At 38.9% G+C, this 24,826-nt stretch overlaps 1 protein-coding gene across 1 annotated transcript in view; it reads left to right on the forward strand.

Annotated features, from left to right (window-relative positions):
• The first annotated feature begins 207 nt into the window (after positions 1-207).
• LOC141436471 (uncharacterized) overlaps positions 208-24,826 on the forward strand; it is a 45,499-nt gene continuing 20,880 nt past the window's right edge. The window contains exon 1 of the mRNA XM_074099466.1: positions 208-1,071. Within this exon, the coding sequence (XP_073955567.1) occupies positions 816-1,071 (256 nt within the window). The 5' untranslated portion in view covers positions 208-815. The remainder of the gene's footprint in view (positions 1,072-24,826) is intronic.

A 24,826-nucleotide genomic window follows, 5' to 3' on the forward strand; every position in this document is an offset into this window, starting at 1 on the left:
ACGCAGCTAATTGCGGCGTGACCAAAAACAACCGCCGGCCACCGGCTCGCGCGGCCATGCGGCCCGTGACTCAGACCACTCGCAGACTGGAAGAGCTATGGCTATTTTGAAAAGAGTAAGATTACCACTTCTTATCACCTCATTAAGTATCTTAATTTTTATATATGTAAGTGTTATTGTTTTGTGCATTTGTTGGGTAAGGTGCCGGCGCGACGTCACGCTCGCCGCGCGACGAGCCTCCGCGCCCACGCGGCGGCCCCCACGCATCGCGCCGCCGCTGCCGTTCAGCCATCACTACACTTGTGCGCCGCGCGCTTTTCGCGCGCCTCCCTAAGTCGTCGCGACGCCGCGCCATTTTCTCGCGCACGTGGGCGACGACGGCTGAGCGAGGGCGCCTGGCCCGATCGCCATTAACGCAGCCGTCGTGAATGAATGCCGACCTCGAGCGGGTGGCTGGCGTCCATAGCTAGGGCGCGCGGCGGGCGACGACCGCCGGCGCTCGCGGACGGGGGCGGCAGCACGCCCTCGCCACAGCGATCACGCCTCAGTCGAGGATGTGGCGTTCTCCGGACGGCGACTCACCGCGTGCGAAATCAGTGTTCATTTACCAGTAGATACCCGTGACCGTTCCGTGTAATTATTGTGCCGCATATCAGTTGTTTTCTAAATGTTCTGTGATCGTGTCAATTCGGTTAGGACATAAGTAGTAAATATATATATTGGTATATTAGTGTGTGCTGTGTGGTGTCGTGTACGTTGGCGCATGCGGTGTGGTGTATGTCGGTGCGAGCGGCGAGCGGGGATGCGCTCGTGCGATGCTCTCGGTGATCGCGATGCGTCGGCCGGAGGACGAGGAGCTGGGCGCGCGCGGCGACGGCGACGAGTTCGTGGACATCTCGCATATGCAGCTGCTGGTGGAGGCGGGCCCGAGCGGGCTGCACTACGGCGGGCCGGCGCCGCCGCTGGCGCAGCCGCAGCCCTACGCGCAGGCGCCCGCGCACCCCGCGCACGCCGCCGCCTCCAACTCCGTCGACGACCTGTTCGCGCTCTACTTCACCCCCGCGCCGCACGGTAAGCTTGCTGCCCGCAGGAACGCTTGTTCGAATCTTGCCGCCACGCCGCCTTTCTGTGAAACCGGTTTTCATTTTGAGGTTAGACTATGGCTCTCGAACAACACGTATGCGAATGGATCTTGTTTGGCAACCGAGACCATTTATCACTAAGTATTCTTGCTAGCAAATATGTAAAATGTATGTTCAAATAACAAGAAGAATAAACACAATAATATGAGGATCTATTTTTATTGTTATTGTACAATTTCAACTTAATATCTTTTAGCTCGTTTCTCACTGATCTGAACTGCAGGACAGAAATAGATGTTTTTATTCAGATATTTATTAAATAAATAAAAAGATAACATTTAATGTATCTATAGCAATAATTAACAAAATATTAAAACACGAAATAATCAACTTAGTGGTACAACCTACATATTGAGCAATATTACTAAGTCAATAAACTAAAATAATTTCTTTGCTCACCCGCGACCTTATGATACTTAAGTTTATGCAAAATATGCGTGTTCATGCAGTTCCTCACCTCCACACTGTAAGAACACACACAAATCACACAAACCCACCTATCACCACCACCACACTATATACACTGACGCGTTTCAAACTCAACCAGAGCTCATCTTCAGAGCAACACAACCGTAAATGAAAAAATGTGTGAGTTCTTACAGTGTGGAGGTGGAGGAACTGCATGAACACGCATATTTTACATAAACTTAACCATCCTGACTTTTTTTTTAAATTTCCACCCACCGGTTTAGATTTTAGAGGGGGGGGGACGCTCGGTTTTAATGAAAATTTGCACTTTTAAGTTGAATATTTGGCAAACATATCACTGAATCGAAAAATCGTTTGAGCAACCCCCTAATGGTTTTAAAAGACCTATCTAACGATTCCCCACACTACAAGGTCAAAAAATCACCCCCACTTTACGTCTATGGGAGGTACTCTAAAAATTTTTTTTTAATTTTTAATTGTACCATTTTGTCGGCATAGTTTACATATATATTCGTGAAAAATTACAGCTTTCTTACAATGATAGTCCCTGAGTAAAGCCGCGGACCGACAGACAGACAGACAGACAAGCAGACAGACACAGACAGACATGGCAAAACTAAAAGGGTTCAGATAGCAATTTGATAGTTACTGTTCAAATAATTGAATTGCCCGGGCATTACGTATAAGTCTATCACGTATTGGGCAGAGTAATATAAAAATATATGCTTCATTACTATTAATGTTGTTGTTGACATAAAATTCCTCCGTTATATAGAAGCATTGACCTATCTATTTAATTAAAGTTTATTCTCGGGTGTTTAGTATGTATTTAAGTATGTATCTATCTATAAAATTATATTTAACCGTTGCTTAGTACCCATAACATAAGCTTTGCTACTTACTTTGGGACTATGTCAATTGGTGTGAATTGTCATCATTTATTTATTTAAATATCTATTAAAATCTGTAAAGTAAGCTATCTACATAATAATACTCATACTCGTAATGTTTGAATTCAATTCTGGCACACGGCGGCCGCTGACGCGGAACGCTCGCTTCGCTCGCTCGACTCCTACTTGTTTTGGTCATAGTTGAACCTAACCTAATACGCACCTCCTCGCTGCGCTCGTCGTCGCACCTAATTTTCTGATTGAATAAACCAGACTTCAGTTGTCCAAAAATCAGTTGTAATCAAATCGCCCAACGGTCATGTAGCAATATTCATAATGACCGGGCAATGTGATAAATAATGCAGTTTGGATAATAATTATCACTTGGCCTGGTATAGCTTATCATTATTCATAATGGCCGTGCTTTGTAAATAATGCCCTTATTAATCACTTGGTCCATAACATATACGAAATTTGGAACTTTGGCCGTGTCGTTCTTTTTGCGGTTGACTGTACAATCGCGTGTTACTTTGTAATAGGGTCACAAATGTTCAGTTTGGCCACTCTCAATAGGTTAGGTGATTCTACGCTGACGATGATGCATGCTAGTAGGTACGGAAATGTAACTTGGAGTAAAACATACATTTTTCTGACGTGCTTTATTTAATACACAGGAGATAGAGGCACAACACAAACCATCACAAGCTGGGAGTTGGGATCTGCGCAAGTCACAATTGTGTTTCTTGTGGGGCTCCAGTGGACGGTCTCGGCCACCATGGCCTCTCCTGCTCCTCGGGCGCCGGGCGCCTGTCCCGCCACGCCGCTCTCAACGACATTCTCAGAAGGGCGCTCGTTAGTGCCAACGTTCCCGCTGCTCTGGAGCCCCAGATTGTACGGAGCGATAGCAAGCGCCCTGACGGAATGTCGTTGATACCCTGGAAGACTGGCCGTGCGCTGGTGTGGGACGCTACCTGTACAGATACCCTGGCGGCGTCCTACCTACCAGCAACTACCAAATGTGCGGGGGCGGCGGCAGACGCCCGGGAACGCCTCAAGGTCACAAAATATAGCTGTCTCGGCGCCCAATATCATTTCTTTGCTTTCGGCGTCGAGACTCTAGGTCCTTGGGGTAAGGGTGCGCTGGAGCTACACAGGGAGCTCAGCAATAGGTTAAGGGAGGCAACAGGCAACCCTCGCGCCGGCAGCTTTCTCGCGCAAAGAATCTCAATCGCAGTTCAACGCGGGAATGCTGCCTGTGGGATGGGCACCATGCCAAGAGGCCCACCTCTCTTTTTTAATTAAAGTTTTAGTTTTAGTTATTTTAATTTAATAGTAGTTTTAGTCCTATGGATATTTTGTATTTTCTTAATAAAAGTTTCATTCTCCTGTTACGTAAAAAAAATCACAATACATTGCGTTAGATAACTATAAATCTCACCTTAATAAATATACAGTTACCTGCATTAATATTTGCCAATTTGCCACGGCGAAGCGTGTAAAAATATCTGACACGTCCTACCGGCCCTAGAAATAGAGTCGTGTCAGATATTTATGCACGCTTTTGTGTCAGATTTTGGTGCTGGTGAATGCACGAAACCGATACAGGCGCATCACATCAAGACACTTCAGACAAATACATTCAGCTTCTTACGTAAGAGTTTACCTACAATCAAGAAAACTGAATCCCAAACCATGGTGGTATCTCTTCACAGTTCATTTGACGTTCTTCACTTCTCATTTGACGATGATTTCTTTAGCAGACGTGTGAAATGACAACGTGATCCAGTTTCGATGATTCAGATCCAAGCATGCTCGCAGTGGATACTCATTATAACCGTGATAACTGCGTACTTACAGAGTTGAATGTATCTAACTAAGTATTCAATTGACGCCTGTCTACTTTTATTACACGGACTCTACCTACGGAACTAAAATAATTTCCTTGCTCACCCGCGACCTTAAGATAGCTAAGCTTATGCAAAATATGCGTGTTCATGCAGTTCCTCCACCTCCACACTATAAGAACACACACAAATCACACAAACCCATCTATCACCACCACCACACTACACTGACGCGTTTCGAACTCAACCAGAGCTCATCTTCAGAGTGACACAACCGTACACCATGCTACCAGTTGGTAGACTCATACGGAGTCCTACGGAGTAAAAAAAAACGCAAATGTATAAAAAAACAAAGGAACAAAAATTTGCTAGCCTTTGCTCTAATTTATAAATTTGAAATATTTCAGCTGTTCCACGATTTGTCCAATGACGTCATTGTACTCATTAAGCATCCCGACAAATGCAAGCGTCAAGTCTCGGCTTGAAATAATTCAGATCAGCGTTCCGCATACTGTTATCTGAACCGGACGGCGCTAATCGGCCGCGTCTGCGCAACCAATGTTATCAAGTTAGGCGCAATGTTGTGCCCACAGCTTTATACTTTAGGAATTGGGTAGTTAGGTAGGGACACTATTAACTAACAAATCCAAGATAGAATTGTAGTAGGTAAAAACATTTTTTTGTAACCCTAAAAGCAAGGTTAATTTTCGATTAAGTGTAAAATTACATTGTGCAAGGTCCGCCCGGATTGCTACCACCATCTTGCTCGCTAATCCTGCTTGCACTGTTGTGTTTCGGCGTGGAGAGTAAGACAGCCGGTGAACTTACTGGCACTTGAGGTATTCCATCCCATCCCATCCCATTAGGCCTCAAGGTTGGCAACGCATCTGCAATCCCCTGGTGTTGCAGGTGTCTATGGGCGGTGGTGATCTCTTACCATCAGGAAGCACTTACTCGTTTGCCATCCAGTAGAATGTTTCAAGAGCGTGTCGGACAAGCTCAAAATAGGGTTCCGTAGCCATTACGAAAAATCAAGTAATATTTTCTAAGGATTTCGTATTTGATACGGAATCTTCCCAGTTTAGGTATATTTATACCTTTGGCTATTTACTCATCTACTAATAATTCTCAAGCCTGGTTTTGCAGGTTTCTATGGGTTTAGATTTTACGCTCGATTTTTATGGAAATTTGCACTATAGTTGTTTGCAAACAAATCACAGAATCGAAAATCGTCTCAGCAAAAAAAAACCTATCCAACGATACCCCCCACTATAGGGTTGGATGAGAAAAAAAAAACACCCCCACTTTACGTCTATGGGAGGTACCCTAAAAAAATTTTTTTGAATTTTTAATTGTACTATTTTGTCGGCATAGTTTACTTATATATCCGTGCAAAATTACAGCTTTCTAGCATTGAAAGTCCCTGAGCAAAGCCGCGGACGGACAGACAGACAGACAGACAGACAGACATGGCGAAACTATAAGGGTTCCGTTTTTGCAATTTTGACTCCGGAACCCTAAAAACTCCTCCGAAACGGCTTGACCGATTTTTATGATTTTTTTGTGTATATTGGGTAGGTCTGGGAAAAAGACGTAAGCTATTTTTCATACCCCTAAGTGTTAAGGGTGGCCCACCCCAAAAATTTTTTTTTATATGCTGGACAAAAATGTTTTTTCAATTTTTATGGTTTGGCATTAAAAAATACATACAACCCTAAATTTTCACCCTTCTACCACCAACACCCATTTTTTATAGCGATATTAGTGCTTTAATAATTTTCAACTCTTGGTGGTCGGTAAATTATCACTCGATCAGTTATCCTCGCCAGGCGTCTACTGGTGTTACTTCTCACCCAGTAAACAGCATGGAGTAGGGATGAGAAAGAAGCCGTTCTCCTATCTTTCTCACACAATAAGCTTTTTCTCACTCCCTAAACTTTTCCAGACTTTTCCCTAATTAAATATCAGTTATTTATTACCAACTGTAATGCGCGTATTTGAAGACAAAATTATAGGGTACTTTTTACTAACTACCCAAAAAAGGAGGGTAATGTTTTATTGCATCTAATAAACTGCGGGTAGTCCGCGGCGTAATTCTGTCAGCATCAAAAGTAGCGGATCACTTTTTTACTTTGTTGTTTTAACATTTGTCAAATTTGTACGGTGTTAAAAGTACGTTACTGTAAAACAGCAAAGTACAAAAGCTGCCGTGCTCAAGCTAAAAGGCAGCTAAGTGACAAAATCAAGGTTTGAGATGGAGTCGAAAAACGCGGTAATTATTTTAAATCGATGCTAGTTGATATATATATAGTTTTGCAGGTGGTAGGACCTTGTGCAAGGTCCGCCCGGATTGCTCGCTAATCCAGCCGTGAAGCAGCAGTGCTTGCACTGTTGTGTTTCGGCGTGGAGAGTAAGGCAGCCGGTGAAATTACTGGCACTTGAGGTATCCCATCTTAGGCCTCTAGGTTGGCAACGCACCTGCAATACCCCTGGTGTTGCAGATGTTTATGGGCGGTGGTGATCTCTTACCATCAGGAGACTCACTTGCTCGTTTGCCATCCAGTCGAATAAAAAAAAAAAAAATAAATATATATAATTAATAGATTTTACTATAATTTACCGATATAAACTTGTAACGATTTAAAAAAAAAAACACTACGTTGGCAGAAAGTATGCAGGTACTTTTAATGCTAAAAATACCATCTCAATAATGACTTTGATGAAATTTGGTATGGAGGTAGCTGACATCCCTGGGTTCATATAGGGTACTTTGTACCCGGCTACCCAAAAAAGGAGGGTAATATTTTTTAGTATATTTTATAAGTTGCCAGTAACTAGTACGCGACGTAATATCATCTCAATTACAACTGTCTAATGGATTGGTTTCAATCATTTCAGATCAATCGGTCAATTTAAAATTTAATTATGTTAAAAATATCCTACATTAAAAGTTTAGCTAAAAGTTAATACGACATTCTTTGTCTGTTAAGTAGGCGATACGAAGTTCGCCGGGACGGCTAATATTGGTATAAAGTTTATTTACTTAATTATAGGCATATTATTTTGTCTGACAATTTGAGCCCCGTAGGGCGTAGAGTAAAAGCCAAAATGGCTAGTTGGTTGGCAGCTCAAAGCCAGGAAACATTTTTCCTTATCATAACTTCTCAAATTAACTGTTACAAGTACTCGGTACTAAAATTAAGGTGATTTAAAAAATTAAACTAGGTAAATGTCTACTCTTGCTTTTGATGAATTGCTCAAAGGTTAACAGGAAGATATCCCTTTAAGGATTCGCATTTGTATATCTCTTACTCTTGTTAACTGTTACTTACCTACACATGCTTTCTATGTAGGTACAATAAATAATTATACAGTACCTATACCTAGTGCCATCCACGAAGACGCGTGACTTTGTCAAAATTAGCCATTAATGACATTGTAATAAGAACCACGGCACGCGTCATCGTGAATGACTCTACATATATGTACTATACAATAGGTTCTTCTTATAGTAGACATTTTCGCTGCTGACCGATTGTGGATATCTTGCTGACGAAGTACATATATATTTTGCAGCCCCACTATATAATAAGTAGACAGATATAATATTGCACGCTGACTGCATATTGGTAGAATTTTGTCGACCATTTTATTTTACTTGTTTGCAGAACAAGGGTTGCAGGCATTTTATTTATTGAAAACAAAATCTTTGTATGCCGTCCAAATTATTTAACAGCTGATTTTGGTTGCTTATCAAATTTAAAACCTCTAGCCATTTAGTTAAATCATATAAAGCAGCTTTATTTTCTCATTGAGATTTCGTTAAACGTGGGTTTACAAAAGAAAATAACATCCTCACTTTGCGTGTCCTTACAATGTTTTTGAAAGACCTATCGACCTATCCAACGATAGGTACCTACCCCACGCAATAGATTGAGACGAGAAAAAACAACATAATGACTTCACGTATAGGCGAGGTAGTGTTTTTTTTTTCAAAATTTAATTTTGTCACTTTTCCGGCATGTGTGCATAATACCTACTGATGCAAAATTATAGCTTTCTAGCACTAACAGTCTCTACACTAAGCCGCGGGCCGACGGACTGACGGACGGGTGGACATTGTGACACTATTAAGGATCCTTGAAGGACTACAGAACCCTAAAAGGGTCTTAAAATATCTCTATAAAAATAACTAAATATCTAGCCTCTTGGGCCGGGGCCCTCTTGGGTCAGGGCCCTCTTGGGCCGGGGCCCTCTTGGGTCGGGCTCTCTTGGGCTGGGGCCCTCTTGGGTTGGGGGTCTGTGGCATTTTGCCAGCCCTGCCACCCTATAGTTACGCCACTGGCTGTCGCTTCTTAGTCCTCAAATTAAAGTTAGTTAAAGTTATGGATTTTGTCTATCATTCTAGAGTAAAACTCACAAACTGGGAGATAAGGCTTCGTTCCGTCGGCAAGATAAATAAACAACTAGATTAGTGTATGATAAGTAAAATATTCCTTTCTCACTGTGCACAAATTACTGTTCGCCTATCTTTAAGTTTTCCTTTCCAGTTTAGTAGTTTAGCTTACTTACAGCTACAGTTAATCTACGATTTGACGCGAAAATCTTTTAATTGCAACCTTAAAAGAAAATAATGATCGTATTTCCAAAAAGAAAATAATGGTTGTATGTAGTTCTAGCAAGAAAAATGAAACAATTGTTAGCGAAGGCCTTCGGACAGTAACTTGGCTCTTTACTCCACACAATGCCTAGCCGTTGAACCGCTTCACTGGCCCTGTGTGCCATTTGTTAGGACCTGACAGATACATTTTGCAAAATTACATCCATGAATAACTAAAATACTTAATGTCTTATTAGACATTGTGTGTATTTTTGGCTCTTCACAAAATACTGCACAATTTAAAAATAACTAAATTAACCGCAACATTTTATATTTGTTAGAGGAGGAGCCAGTAAATCTATCTCGATTCTTATTTGCTATAGTGCTGATAGAGAGGCGTCATTTCTTTTCAAAATCTATAAATATGCTAATACCTACCCACTCGGGAAATAAATCAGATCGAATGGTGAAAATGTTGAATGATTTTTATGGAGCGGCGAGCTCGGTTTATTACTAAATACTACCATCACATCAAACCATCTTGTATCCTAATTAAATACTTACTTAGTTAAAATATTTACCATCATTTTAAATCTTATATATTTTCTAAACAAATATAAAATTTGTAGTACTACATATACTTCAAATCAACTTTTTAATTACCCACTTCTATGTATAGATAAATACACACATGCTCAAAAGCATACTTTTCAAAATAGCTGGGTCTCACTCAACAAAAATTTACTTACTCAATAACATATTTCACAACATTTAATGTGAATAAAAACAATAAGATGTAGTGAATAAATGATGTAGGTAAGTTAAGTATCACATACTTACAAAAGGTTAATGTCAAAGCTATCTAAAGATGGTAATTAGTTGTTGCTTTCTTATTATTTCTTATTGAATATTAAAAATACATCCTTATTTTGACACTAAACATAAGATAAAAGTACTTTAGAAGACAAGACAATCATAATCTGACAAAAGTTAAAGTAGAGGCGGCTTTGCATGTTTGTTCTTTAGTCATCGCCGTGTTAAGATCTAAAACAAACATCATAGCCGTCAATCTTAAAAAGGCGCCTCCAGTGATGTCGATTTGTCATAACAGTATTTGGTTAACCGCGCTGATACTGTCAAAAAGGTGGTATCCCACGCGGTGCCACCGTCGGCTTATAAGAGGTGCCCACATGTGGCCATTACACCTCTCTGGACGTTCCCAGATGTGCGATAGGAAGTTGCTTTGAGCGGCCCGCTGCCACCGGGGGCACGCACGTGCCTTTGTGACGGCTATACCGCCTCGCGTCAACACACATAAATTGACAATCTAGCCTTTGCCAGATGAATAGCAGTAGGTACTACAGGTATTAAGTATATTATAGTTCCCGCGCTACCGAATAGATGGAATCTCACAAAATTATCTCATACGCATTTTTAAGGCTTCCGGCTCATTATAATGCAACTTAAAGAACGTCTTGTCCTAAAAAATATACTTCAACTTACTTCCACAGTTCACATTAACACTCCGTCAGTCAGTTGTTGTATTAAATTAGTAGTGTATTTTTTTTATTTAAAAAATGGTTTCTGTTCTATTTTAGGACAATTTCGCCAGTGTCGAAGTAAGCTCTCTTTGAGAGCAACGTTGTACGGTGATTGTAGTTTTTGCAACTTGATATTAAAATTCCAGAAACCACGTGGAGACAACTTGCGCATTAAAAAATGACAGACACGAGAGCAATATACTTATATTATGATCACTGTTCACTATTAAGGTTAATCACCGCATAAAACAATATCAAAATTATACTTCAACAAGCCAAAGAAACCAGAAATACCAAAATTAGATACTGTCTACAGCCACGTTCGAATGCTACAAATCGAATCCGTACTCGTAGTAGTTGATGTATTTATTGTTTTAATGGCGTTAAGCCAAGTTGACGATATTTAAAGGAAACAAAAGAGTAACAATAACAGTTTTATAAAAAATATTAGTAGACATTTATAACGGGTCCGCAGCATAATTACAAAAGTCAAAATTCCTAAGTACCTAAGATATCCTTAAACAAATAAATAAAATTTGAATTTGAATTTAAAGACAAAACTCCGAATATTAAAAATTATAATATAAGTCTTAAGGGCGGTAAATAATAATTGCGAAAATCAATATTCTATATAGAAGCCAAAGTCTAATACTGATACCTTTAATGAGTCGATATTCGTATATTCTAGATACACGCCCTGTGTGACTAGACAATGTTTTTACGCCTGCTTCCTACTTTGCCAAATGTGAATATTTTATATTTCAAATCGAAATTAAATATAACATTGTTCATAAATACTTTCGTGCATAGATACCTAATAGGATGTCCCTTTTGGTAAATTTACATTCATAGCAAATATTTTCGGTAGGTGCCTTAATCACTAGTTGATGTGATGTGTTAGACTTCTTGTCAGAATTAAAAATACTTATGAAATGTGCCTAAATAAATAATAATGTGCCTAAATAAGAAATTACACAAAAACAGTTTAAGTTTAGTTAAACTTAGATGGGCGATGAGTTTTATCGATTAAGTCAAACCCAAGCCTTATACATTACATGTAGAAACAGATTGCGGCCCATTGTCCGTTTTCAATGTTTCCCGCAAGACTGCACATTGCGCACCTGCGGCTGCGACCAATGATGGAGAACAATCGCTATCGTCGGGGACCATCGTCCTCCGAGCCTACACACTAGTTTCTTATTTAAATAATACCAAGGAGTTTATTCAAAACCCAATAAATTATCGCTAATGCTCAATTTGCGTCGATCGGTTAACAATAGCAGTTCCCGCAATTACTTAAACGCGTGTAAGTGCGACGATACGATCTTGCTCTGCGTCCGACGTCATTGTCTCTCGATACATGCCCCGCAATTACAGTATCGATTACAGCTGACTCGGACCGATTCGACCGATTGACTGCGCTATAAAACAAACTTTTTAGTAGCTATAATTAGTGTTCCGGTGTAGGCAACGAGATTAGCCTTCTACGTCGACAATCCCCCTTTTGAATCTTAAACAAGATTGCCTTTTGTTGCTACCTATTTCTTGGATGAGTCACACGCTATATTATTCAAGCAGCGTACTTTTAGCACTAACCGTTACTGTAGGCATGTGAAATGAAAATCTACAAGATCACTCAAGGCATTTGCTGTGCTTGAAATCACCGGATGTACACATGGTACAACACAACACAACTTATGTATTATGTACATATGGTACGGATATCAAACTTACATAACAGCACGTGCCTGCGTCTGAACTTACGAGTAGTGGACAGCTATCGTTTTTTAGCCTTTTAAGTATGTACCTATGTTATTCTTGTAAGAAATATAGAGTAAATTAAAAGCAGTAATTTTATAGTTGCAACAAAAGCTATCGTGCATGTATTACATGCCATGTAACCAAAGTGAACGAATTAGTGGCGTCAAATTATGTTGTCTTATATTGATTAAAACTTGACCAGGTACCAATACCTAGTCAAGTTTTAATCAACCAAACATATGTTTATGAAATAAAAATATAATGGGTGTACCTGGACCCTTAACTTTTGTTATACCTTGATACAGGAGAGTATAATAAACAGTTTTTTTACTAAGCATTCATTTTACTGTTAGCTGTTAACAGGAAGGATGATAACATTTGTTGAGTACCGACATATATAATATTTACTCAGGCAGCATTAGGGTAACTCTAATAATTTCACCGAGCTCTTAGGACATCATCAATGTCATGAGGTACCTACTCCAGACCTTCGACTTTTAAGTGCCGTCAAAAATCATCATCAGATTAAATTAGCTAAACTAAGGCGACATTTCGATGTTTGTAACAGTTACCCGAGCTCTTGGATGTACATTAAGCTCATCAGTAGCAACGTTTGTTACGGGATATATAGACCGTGATAACTTTTCGAGGCAGTTGCATGAGGGTTGAATCCACCCGTGATCAAGTTGCATTTCAAACCATCAGATAATGCTCGTTACTTGGCACTTGAATATTTCTAATAGTTTAGTTGGGCTCTTGGGTTTTACGTTAAGGCCACCGGGTACTCCAGATCTTCTAAAAGCCAGATTTTAATAGATCGTTTTATATGTTGGTATTAAGCATTGTCTTATCCCAAATTTCCGATTTCTATGTAGATGTTGGGGAAGTACTAGGTTCACTTTTCATGATCTATATACTCGTAATCAGTCAGTCAGTATCAAATTTTCGTTAACTGTTCTCGTAACTTTAACCTTCAAGCTTATATATCTAATGAGCGAACTTTAGACTTTCATCATTCATCATCATCATGAGCCTTTCATGTAGGCATCCTAGTGCTGCTACATAGTGGCGTGAAAATATGCCGAAATGCTTCGAAAAAAGGATGGTACTGCAGTTTGTCTTACGCTTGACGTGGCAGGAGCACTGTCTTGCCGCCAGATGACATATAATATGTTTACCTAGGGAATTTAAGGAAAGTCCTGTTATGTCAGAGATTCCCACTTAACATAAACAAAATAAAACACTTTTTGAATAAAGTTTACTAAGGTACCTACCTAAGTAAACTTTATTCAAAACACCTTATTTAATTTTAATGACCAAAAATTCATTCACAACCCTTTGTCCACCCAAATCACGGTTGTCGTCGACAGGACAGCCTCGCGATCAATTCGGGGTCTTGTACCTCCGTCGCGGTAGGGAGATAACAAAAAACCGGCCAAGAGCGTGTCGGACACCTCAGAAATAGGGTTCCGTAGCCATTACGAAAAAATTAAGTAATATTTTTCGAAGGATTTCGTATTTGATACGGAATCTTCCAAGTTTAGGTATATTTTATACCTTAGGCTGCTATTTACTCTTAAACTTCTAATAATTCTCAAGCAAACTTAGCCGTTATAGTTTTCCTTGAAAGTTTGATATACTTACTACCATCCTGATTTTTTTTAAATTTTCCCACCCACAGGTTTAGATTTTAGAGGGGGGTACGCTCGATTTTCATGAAAATTTGCACTTTAAAGTTGAATATTTCGCAAACATATCACTGAATCGTAAAATCGTCTTAGCAAACCCCTAATGGTTAAAGTAAAAATAAAATGGTTTATGACCTATCCAACAATACCCCACACTATAGGTTTGGATGAGAAAAAAAATCACCACCACTTTACGTCTATGGGAAGTACCCAAAAAAACATTTTTTTATTTTTTTTATTGTACCCTTTTGTCGGCATAGTTTACATATATAGTGGGAATATAGTATAGTAAGTGATATTCCTGAATTCAACTGCTGAATCTAATGAATGAATTTTGTGTGCGAAATCGCGGTAAAAAAAAAACTTTGTCACGTAAACCCGTCAATTTATTATATTAGGTACATACAAAATTTGGTGCGAGATTTACAAGAACCTATATGTACAGGTTATTATGTACCTACTTAAATAGTATGGCAAATAACATCTGAATATATTTATAATCTATCTACACTACAAGTCATTGAATTCCTTAAAACCATAATCAAAACAAAGCACTTCTGACACACGTTTTACTTAGTAATTCCCTTCATTACGCGATAAACACTAAAGAACAAGGACACCTCGCTCCAACCAGGAAGATGAGATGTTATCAGGACCAAAATTCCTCCAAGTGCGAGAAGTCTACGTGGCGACGTGACTATACGAGTATGCTGACCCAGCTACTACTGTATACTACGGATGAGTAGGGACGATACGGTGGAAACTGCTAAAATTTCCTTTTGGGTTTGCCGTTGTCGGATAAAAAATATGAAATATAGCAATATTGATGAGATGGCCGTGGAAACATTTAAATTGTATATCTTGTTTTTACAGGGATGTATAGGTAGAGTCCCTAAATTAAGCACCTAATACTGAACGGTGTTAATAACGTAATATCTACAAAAAGTGATATTTAAGAGAGAATACGAGCCAGATACTAATATTGACGTATCAGACAAAGATAAAACATATCTCATCTCCATTTTCATCTGTGTACTTTACGGCACTAGACTAGCTTTTTAGATCAAAATGCGCGGCGTATTAATCATCAATATTACTTTGACAGAATCCCTGTCACGGACGTCAACAAAATATAGTGAAACCGTCGGGTGACAAGCAAAAGTCACTAATTATCACTTAAAGTTAAGAGGGATAATCAAACTTATGCATGGCATCGTAAGGTTAATATTCCACTAATCTTTTTTTGCAGTTAGTGACTTTTGCTTGTTAGCTGACGACGTTCACAAAACCGCGCTGTGAACTAATTTTGTGTGCCGTTTTGATGTAAGAAACATGCAATCTATACTATACATAGATGTCGATGCTCATATCATTGCAATTGGCTTTGCCACTTTGCTTTAGAAATGAGTGCTAATCAAATGACATATTAAAAAAACTAACTATAGTCTGCGGCTGTTATGATTATAAAGTAAATCCTGACACATTGCAAAACTATGAAGTTTCTGAATATTAACATTATGAATCACTAGCCTTAACCCGCGGCTTCGCCCGCATTACAAATAGCTTAATGCCGTCTTAACTGCACTGTTGTATAATATTATGCCCATGAATTTTTTTAAATATACAACGACAACAGTCTACTTACACGATTTTTGTTACCATGGCAACGTAATTAATAAATGTCTAAGTGGCCTGAAAAAGGTTACGGGTTATGGTAACAATTTGAAAGGACAACGTTCGCTTGCACAACTATTGATGCAAGCGAAGTTAACACGTCATCTTGAGAGCCGAAGTACGGTACGTCACCGTTCTAGGACAGCGCCCTCTCTTCTTGTTTAAACTTGAAATATTATCCTACGGGAATCATTACCGGGATATCAAGTATTCCATGTCTCAATGCAGATCTTTATTTATCTGTACGCCAAGTTTTATGTAAATCCGTTCAGCCGTTATTGCGTGATTCTGTAACAAACATCCAAACCTCCAAACATCTTCACAAACTTTCACATTTATAATATTAGTAGGAAAGTAGGAATAGGAAAGTGAGATAGACAAAAATGCAATGCTTACTTATTGCGTGCGACAGAGTAGTAAGTTTGGCATTTTTTTTTCAATGGTTGACTATAACAATAATCAGGAACTTCATAACTATGAAGTGCAATTGTGCAATGTGTCAGGATTGACTTCTTATAGCGACCGGGCACTATGCCCCGCGGGCGCTACGGCCGTTTATCTATGTTCAGTGGAGATGTATAAGCGTCTCTACCATCAACAACCGATAGAGATTTACAACCCTGTTTAGATATTTGACAAAAATTACCAACATTTGGACCGTAGTTATAAACTTTCAAGACTTTAGACCAAATTCGAAGCTCCGTGTGTTAATAAAATGACGTAATATAAATAATGCTGCTGTACCTCCTAGAGTAGGTACGAGTACAATTTATTAATACGGGTAGTTAAATAAATGAATTGTGCCGCCCTAGTTTTTAAGTTGGTTCGTGTCGTACGATAAGCATGATGATGACAATTTAATAGTATCGGTGTCTGAGCTGGATATGCGCCAAACGGTTTTATGCAATCGCCCTATTTTTCTAAACTAAAACAGTTGCACGCGACACGTTTACGAATCGGGGCCCACTTTAATATAAGCAGTATTTTCAAAACATTTTCACTGCCCTCGTCATATCATAATAATGTTGAATAGGCTTGGATTTAGCAATCGCAGCAGCGGTTAATTTTAAAATCGAATGCTATACAATCCGTGAGCTCTTAGAAAAACCTTCGGGTTTCGGGGAAAATCGGAAGAAATCGTTGGTAGAAAATGACAATTGTCTTTTTGAGTTAGTAGCAATCCATCAGGCAAAGTGCAAAGGCTCGTTGTGTTTTCATTGATTTATATAGAGGAGTTAAAACCACCACTTACATTATTTATTTAGGTTGTTATTTTTTGGAAATTGTTTTCCATGGTGAGACAACTAATCGACTAAACACGCGAAATTGTTTATAATGTATATTAATATTTTGTAAAGAAGCTGAAAGTTTTAAGAAAATTGTTGACCGTAAATATTTTAATAAGGTTCAAGACCGAGTTAAAGAAGAAACGGGGATTTCGAAAAGTACATTAAAAAATATTAAACGAAAGCAGACCAAAAAATTCATTTGACATACCCAAGAGAAATAGATACACTATACCAACAGCTCTATATACTTCCAAATAATAGTAGTGTGTTAAGGCGGGGTGTTTTCAATTTAAATTAACGATGGAAGAATTCGAAAATGCTGCGTAGATGAGAGGAGCATTAAGAAATAAAAATATCGTTGGTTCTTTGACTCAATCTCATGTATTTTGTAAATAGTAGTTACATCACGTATATTATAGGCTTCTCTTATTCATTGACGCATATTTTTCCACCGTTGGACATACGCTGCCAAGTCCAGTCTCTCTCTCCAGCCAGATCTTTTGTTGGTTTTCCCCTTCCAGGCTGAAATAAAATTTTCTCTAGGATCCTAACTTGGTGACACTGGGACCACTTCTGGCAATGTTATATTGGAATTAAATATGTCGGAGCTCTATAAATTGCACGCTTTCAATTAATTTTACAACCCCTTTGATGCCTAACCCCAACCCTGTGTGACTGTTCACACCCACCGCTGAACAGCTGCCAGGCGCCCGGATCTATTAATAATATGGCACAGTAAATAGAGAGGTTTCGTTGCTCTATAAAGAACAAACCTATTTCCGGAGCTGTCCGGCTAATACTTCAAATAAAAAAATTAACAAGTGCCTGTTGGGCCCCGCGTATCTGCTTATACGTAGAAATATTTCATATTTAATTTTGATCGACTATAAGCGAAGGATTCCGTCTTAGCTTACATTTCGACTACGCTAAAAATTACCTTCAAATATAACAACGTATATAAAAGACTAGCTAAGACTCTACAGTGAAGACGCTCAGGTATAAATTTTCAACTTAAAGGGCTCGAAACGCCCGCACTTTTGTGCTGCCTAATTAAACGAAATCTTATCCGTTCGTAATAATTTTATTTCAATATCTCATGACTTAGATATGGACGAAGCAAACAAGATAGAGCTCCCGAGATTACAGTCCGGTTATTGCGTTAAAATTAATTAACGTCGGTCGCGTGCCCTCGCATTTGACTCACCACTCGAGGAACACTAATGTAATAAACGGCGTAATAGAAAAAAAGCGGATACTCTAATTGATGGACAAGAGCAAGGCCCTGACCGCAGACAAATGGCTGTACCAGCTTAACCTTGGGCAAAGACAAAATTGAAATGCCTCTGTCCCATTTAAACTGTCGCAACCTTGTCATAGGCCGATAATGGTCGAAGAGAGATGACTTGTTTACTTCCTTGAGATGACATATCATCAGTCACGCTCATTACGCTGACCGCGGCTTGCAGACTTCCCGGTATTTCGTAAGTATTGCTAGCTAATGTCACCTGACAATAAACATTGATTAGCATGAATGTAAATAAGCTTCAATGTTGCAATACAGCAAATACCGTCTTATTCGCTAGAGATCGAGATTTGATGTTTATAGAATTGACAATCAGCTGCAGGACGAAGGAAGAACGTTTACTTAGATAAAAGTTACAGTGTTTCACATACAATAAACATTAAAAAGGGTGTTAAAAAATGAAATGAAATACAATCTTTTTATTGAAAATATTACATATTTCCTACATATTTACTTACGTCCTTTTCAAGTTTTTTGTCGTTTGCCTTCCTACCTAACACCTAATACTTTCCAACCCTTTTACGCACGAACAACTTGATTCTGCGCGATTTAAAACAAGCAAATGACCCCAAACACGGCTGGGTTTGGTACTATTAACGGTTAAAAAATTCCATCGGCCACCTCTTGACTCCATCATTAGACCTTCTCCCATAATACTTATTGTATTGTGCCAGGAACTCAATGTGCAAGTGCAATATTTTGCAAACAAATCACTGAATCGAAACATCGTTTTATAAACCCCCTAATGGTTTTAAAATACCTATCCAACGATACCTCACACTACAAGATTGGATGAGAAAAAAAAAATCACCCCCACTTATCGTGTATGGGAGGTACACTAATAAAAATATTTTTTGAATATTTTTTTGTACCATTTTGTCGGCATAGTTTACATATATATTTGTGCAAAATTACAGCTTTCTAGCATTGATACTCCCTGAGCAAAGCCGCGGACGGACAGACAGACAGACATGGCGAAACTATAAGGGTTCCGTTTTTGCCATTTTGACTACGGAACCCTAAAAATAACACGGGCGTAATTTACAAGAGTTCAGACGTCATCAAGCTATTTCTAATGCCGGCGAAGCCGCGGGTAAAGGCTAGTAAATGAATATTTTGGAACAATACACACCAATTAAGCTAACCCTACATTAAACAAAGGTTACCTAGCTTACCTATATACTTCGATAAACACATATGGATGGATGTTAAATCTAAAATTTATTATTCATTCTACAATTTTGTACCTATGCCCCTACCAGGTTCCTGAATCAAGACCTATATTCAGGTCTAGACAAAGCTAGAGGTAGAGCTAGAACTCCAGCTAATCAGGGTCACTAACCACTATACAATCCAGCCGTTCTATCAATATATGTATATTATAATGTATCAATATAGTTATGTATGTATCAACTTACTCATAGTTAACACTAGCCGTTACCCGCGACTCCGTCCGCGTAGAATTCGGTTATCGCTATCCCGCGGGAACTATGCAATATTCTGGGAGAAAACTATTCTATGTCCTTCCCCGGGACTCAAACTATCTGTAGGTAGGTATACCGAATTTAATTTAAATTGGTTCAACGGTTCGGACGTGATGAAGCAAACAAACAGACAAAGTAACAAACAAACAAACTTACAGACTTTCACATTTATAATATTAGTGGGATAGTGGGATTAAGTCTTTGAACAGTTCTTGTTGTATTTATCAAGATCGTAAGGATTAATCGCTAGCTATAAACAACTTTAAGAACGCGCTCGGTCCGTCAAATTGTCAAGAGGTTTTAGGATTAAAATACTCTATCTACAGAGCGTGTCAACATTTGCCCCAGTATTTCGCCACAGCATGTGATATGAATGTGAGTCAGTGCGTCCTATATCGTTGATTTACGGAGTGCAGGACCGTCGTAATTGCGGTCGGGACCTCGCAACTTACGGCTCGTTTATCTAATTAGTGGCTTGGGCGAGTCTGCCGACACGTCTGCTTGCTTTATACAGCGTGTATTTTTGATATTACCTCAAACTGTAACCAGACGAAGATTTAAGTGCTGTGAACCGATATCAAAACAAATTGTTAATTAAAAATTAACTACAGCGCAATTATTTTTGAAATATTTTCGAGCAGCAATGTGATGAGTACAATGATTTGATACGAAAATAAACGTTCTGTGACAGCTGTCACGTCAACAAGTGCGACGTTTTGAATAAAAACAAAGCAGTAGGTATCAAGTAGTGATACGTTGCGTGCTAATTAATTTTGTAAGGAAAATAATAAGTACATTTTTTATACTAAAACATAATAAAATGTGATTATTAGCACATTCACTAACTACCCTTAAAGTTTGAGGTAGTATCAAAAAACACGATGTAGAATTCGGGCTAAGAAACCCTCCAAGTTTCACGATCGATGTTTATGCTGAATTTATAAGCTACGAAAGCAATTTGGGATATGTAACAGCAGAAAATCAATCTGGAACTGCGTTTAAAAAAACTGTTTTTCAAAAACGATACTATGGAAGTGAGACATGCTGTTAGTATAGAAGAAAAGCTGTAGCAGTAGTAAATCACAAAGCCTTCTTATTCCGCTACATTTACAATTTCTGCAATGGGCACCTCCCGAAGTATACTTGAAACATACTGCTAAAATCTTAATCTGTGTATTTGTCATAGTCGGGTAAAATAGTACATTGTTCAACAAGGGACTAAAACAAGCCATAATGACAAGAGATGTTTATACGAGATATATAGTTCGAGTGGCATTATGGTTGTTTAGTCTCGAGTTAAACACTACTTTTTACTTTGAATGCGAGGGAAAAAACATGGTTCTGTTCAAAATTACAATATTACTTTTTAAAAACGTACGCTCGGCTAATGGACGGACAGGCCATCTGTTCAAAATCCAAAAAAAAAACCTGCCAAGAGCGTGTCGGACACGCCCAAAATAGGGTTCCGTAGCCATTACAAAAAATTAACTAACATTTTTCTATTGGATTTCGTATTTTATACGGAATCTTCCAAGTTTAGGTATATTTTATACCTTAGGCTGCTATTTACTCTTAAACTACTAATAATTCTCAAGAAAACATAGCCGTTATAGTTTTTCTTTGATATACTTACTATCATCTTGAATTTTTTTTTAAATTTCCACCCACCTGTTTAGATTTTAGAGGGGGGACGCTCGATTTTAATGAAAATTTGCACTTTAAAGTTGAATATTTCGCAAACACATCACTCAATCGAAAAATCGTCTTAGCAAACCCCTAATGGTTTTAAAAGACCTATCCAACGATACCCCACACTGGAGGGTTGGGTGAGAAAATAAAAATCAACCCCACTTTACGTCTATGGGAGGTAAGTTATAAAAAAAATGTTTGTATTTTTTATTGTACCATTTTGTCGGCGTAGTTTACATTTATATCCGTGCAAAGTTACAGCTTTCTAGCATTGATTGTCCCTGAGCAAAGCCGCGGACGGGCAGACATGGCGAAACTATAAGGGTTCCGTTTTTGCCATTTTGGCTTTGGAACCCTAAAAAGGAAAAAATTGGTTGCGCGGTTTTTTTTTCTTTTATTGTTTAATGCTTGCATATTTAGCCAATAGTTTCATAATTTAAAACTATTTTAAAAATAATTAGACTATGCATAATAAAATGAATTAATCCTTAATACGTATGTATGTATGTAAAATCTTTAATGTACAAAAGAAAAGAAACAAAACACAATTGACAAACTTTGAGATACTTGTACAAAGGCGGACTTATCCCTTTTAGGGATCTCTACCAGTCAACCTTTGAGTAGATGATATAATTGAATAGATTCATATTCGTAATTATTAATTGTGTTTCACGAAATTAAATCGTGTTTTTGCTAAATATTTTTGCACAGTTGTCATTTTGCGGTTATTTCCACGCCCTAAAAATCCTCCATTCACAAACACCGTGTTGGCTGTTTAGGGGCTTCCAACGTAAATTAAAAAAAAATACTTTAATCCCTGAGAATAAAAAGGAGCTTTAGTCCCGAAATGCAGAACAAGCTAAAGCTTAAAGTAACATTTTATGAGCATGAGAAGTGAAAAGCAATTAACCTCACACTGCTGAATAAAATGCTGAAAACAAGGACATCTGTCGAGGCTGGTGTGAAACTTAATACGTCCCTTAAACCCTAAGTTACGAGCGTGAAAGCATGCGACAGTGTTTTCCAGGCAGATGGCAGCTACACTACGAGTAGGTGGGTTGGCGGAAACAATGCCTCTAATCTGTGCGTTGGAACCTGCAGGCCTTACCTTGACTCCTACGCCGACCAATTCCTTTTACTGGCCGACTAAACCTTGTCTACAAACGCTTAGATTACGCACTTGTTTGTACCTTAGTCCAAGGCTAACTCTATTTTATACGTTTGCTTTTTACAGAAATTAACTAAAGGTAATCTAAAAGTAGAATTCGTTTTGAAACATTATAAAACATCTGCTTGCCTTTCTTACTGGAAATTCTTAAGACTACCGAACATGAAGAAATAAAATAGAACTTGATGAACGGCTGGTAAGCGATTTCATGAAGCCGTTTATAGTCAGCACAGGTAGTATTTCGTTTTGTTCTGCTTAAAGCACTGATAAAATAGCTATAAAGTCGATCAACTGCGCTATAATTTAAGTATTTATTGTCAAGTTTTGTTATGCTGTTATTCATAAGGAGTGGCCTCGAAGCTAATGAATGGGCCACGCTTGCCGCCCACGGGCTAGTTCATTCATACGCGGCCCTGCGTGGCCGCTCGCCGCCGCCGCCTGCACCGCACCGCGAGGCGTGTGCCACTGCATGTCTAACAAACATTTCATAATTCACAAAATCTCTCCTATCCTCAACGCTAAACGGTGCTAAGAAAATAAAGGACCACACACGTAGACGTTCCCGGCGCGACTAACACGACCAGCACCCGCCGCCCAACTAGATACCTTCCTCCCCATTACCGGTAGCAAATATTTGCGTAAACTTTAAATGTCAAAGTTAAAGGGCACGGAAGCTTCTTGAATGGTAAATGATTCCCCAAAGCTTTTACTTAATTTTGACAACACATTCAACAGGTTGCAAAGGTCATAATATCATAATCAATACAACATAAAGAGCAAAGGTCAGGGTGAATTAAGTGAAACATTTGCCAGTACCAACCACCGCCGATGGCTAGCAAGGGTGGGTTCCGAACGGGAGGTTCCCAGAAATTGTAAATGTTGCGGAAAAAGTGGAGATGAACTTGTTTATATACGGTGTTGGATCGTTTGGGGGTGGGTCCGATGAATGAGAGTAGAGGAGGATAAGGGAGGGTAGTGGTGGAAGCGTATGGGGGATGGGGAACCGGCACGCGCTTGGTGGTCATGGCCTCGGGATGACGTCTGACATTCAGCGGCGCTTGCGCGCGAGACACAAGGTTCAAGGACGGCGCATCGATCGCACTTAGTGGATGATTGCTCGGGGCCACGGCCGGACGCCGGCGGAATCGATTCCGCGACCAGAACATGAGGCGAGACCTATGCCGGTACTAACAAGGAAAACACATTATTGGGTTTCTTTAAACACTGTACCCGTTTAAATTGCATTTAGGGTTTGTACAGAAATTCAAAATATTCGAGACTTAGATTATTTCAAAATAGCTTGCTCCTATGTCCTCGACCCTATTGCGAAGGTTCCATCCTTTAGGAATTTCGAAAACTCCATCCATAACTACTAATATTATAAATGCGAAAGTGTGTTTGGATGTGTTTGTCCGTCTTTCACGTCGAAACGGAGCAACGTATCGACGTGATTTTTGGCATAGGGATTGTTTATGGGCCAGAAAGTTAGATAGGCTACTTTTTATCCCGGAAAAATGCATCGTTACCTAAACGGATTTGTAATTGCAGCCCAAAAGTAACAAAGCTATGCTTGTACTTATTTGGTTTGTGTAGGTATGATTAGATTTACTATTAATACCTCTTTTTCACGTCAATTTTATTCAACTTATTAAATGACGTACCTACATATTTTAATGAAATACGCCACACCCATATGAGCAAATCTTGAGCAAATACATACATACCTGCACACATCAAAAAAGTCTTGGGAAGTTTTGACTCAGTCAGTAGTAATATGCACGTAATATGCCTATATTGAAATGTGCAAAACTGTCTAGCTAGGGATAAAAAAAGATATATGGCGCATTGTATAGCCATTAACGATGATTGGTTTAGTATTAGCAACTAAGTAAGCAATAATAATGGCTAACGTAGGACAATTGGGAGATTTTCACGTCTACAGAATTAATTAACGTAGCTTTCGCATAGCAACACAGTAGGATAGCTCAAGCAGAATATGTTCATATTTTTTAATGAAAACGTTAGTCATACCTACTCGTTCTTTCTGCATAATTAGTAAAGATAAGATGGCCTAGGTATACTCTGTTCCAACGGCAGGCGAAAAAACGAACATTGAAGAAATATATGTTTTGTCCGATGCACTTGTTTATTATTTGCTCATAGTACAAACTTTCAAAGTATGGTCACTCAAGACAGTAAAACTTGTTGTATCATGTTTTAGAATGACGTTGAGAGATAACTACATCGCCTGCCGTTGGAACAAAGTATAACAAAGTAAATAAATGAAAAAAACCGGCCAAGAGCGTGTCGGACACGCCCAAAAT

Source organism: Choristoneura fumiferana, chromosome 16 (genome assembly GCF_025370935.1).
Source record: "Choristoneura fumiferana chromosome 16, NRCan_CFum_1, whole genome shotgun sequence".
Classification (NCBI taxonomy): domain Eukaryota; kingdom Metazoa; phylum Arthropoda; class Insecta; order Lepidoptera; family Tortricidae; genus Choristoneura; species Choristoneura fumiferana.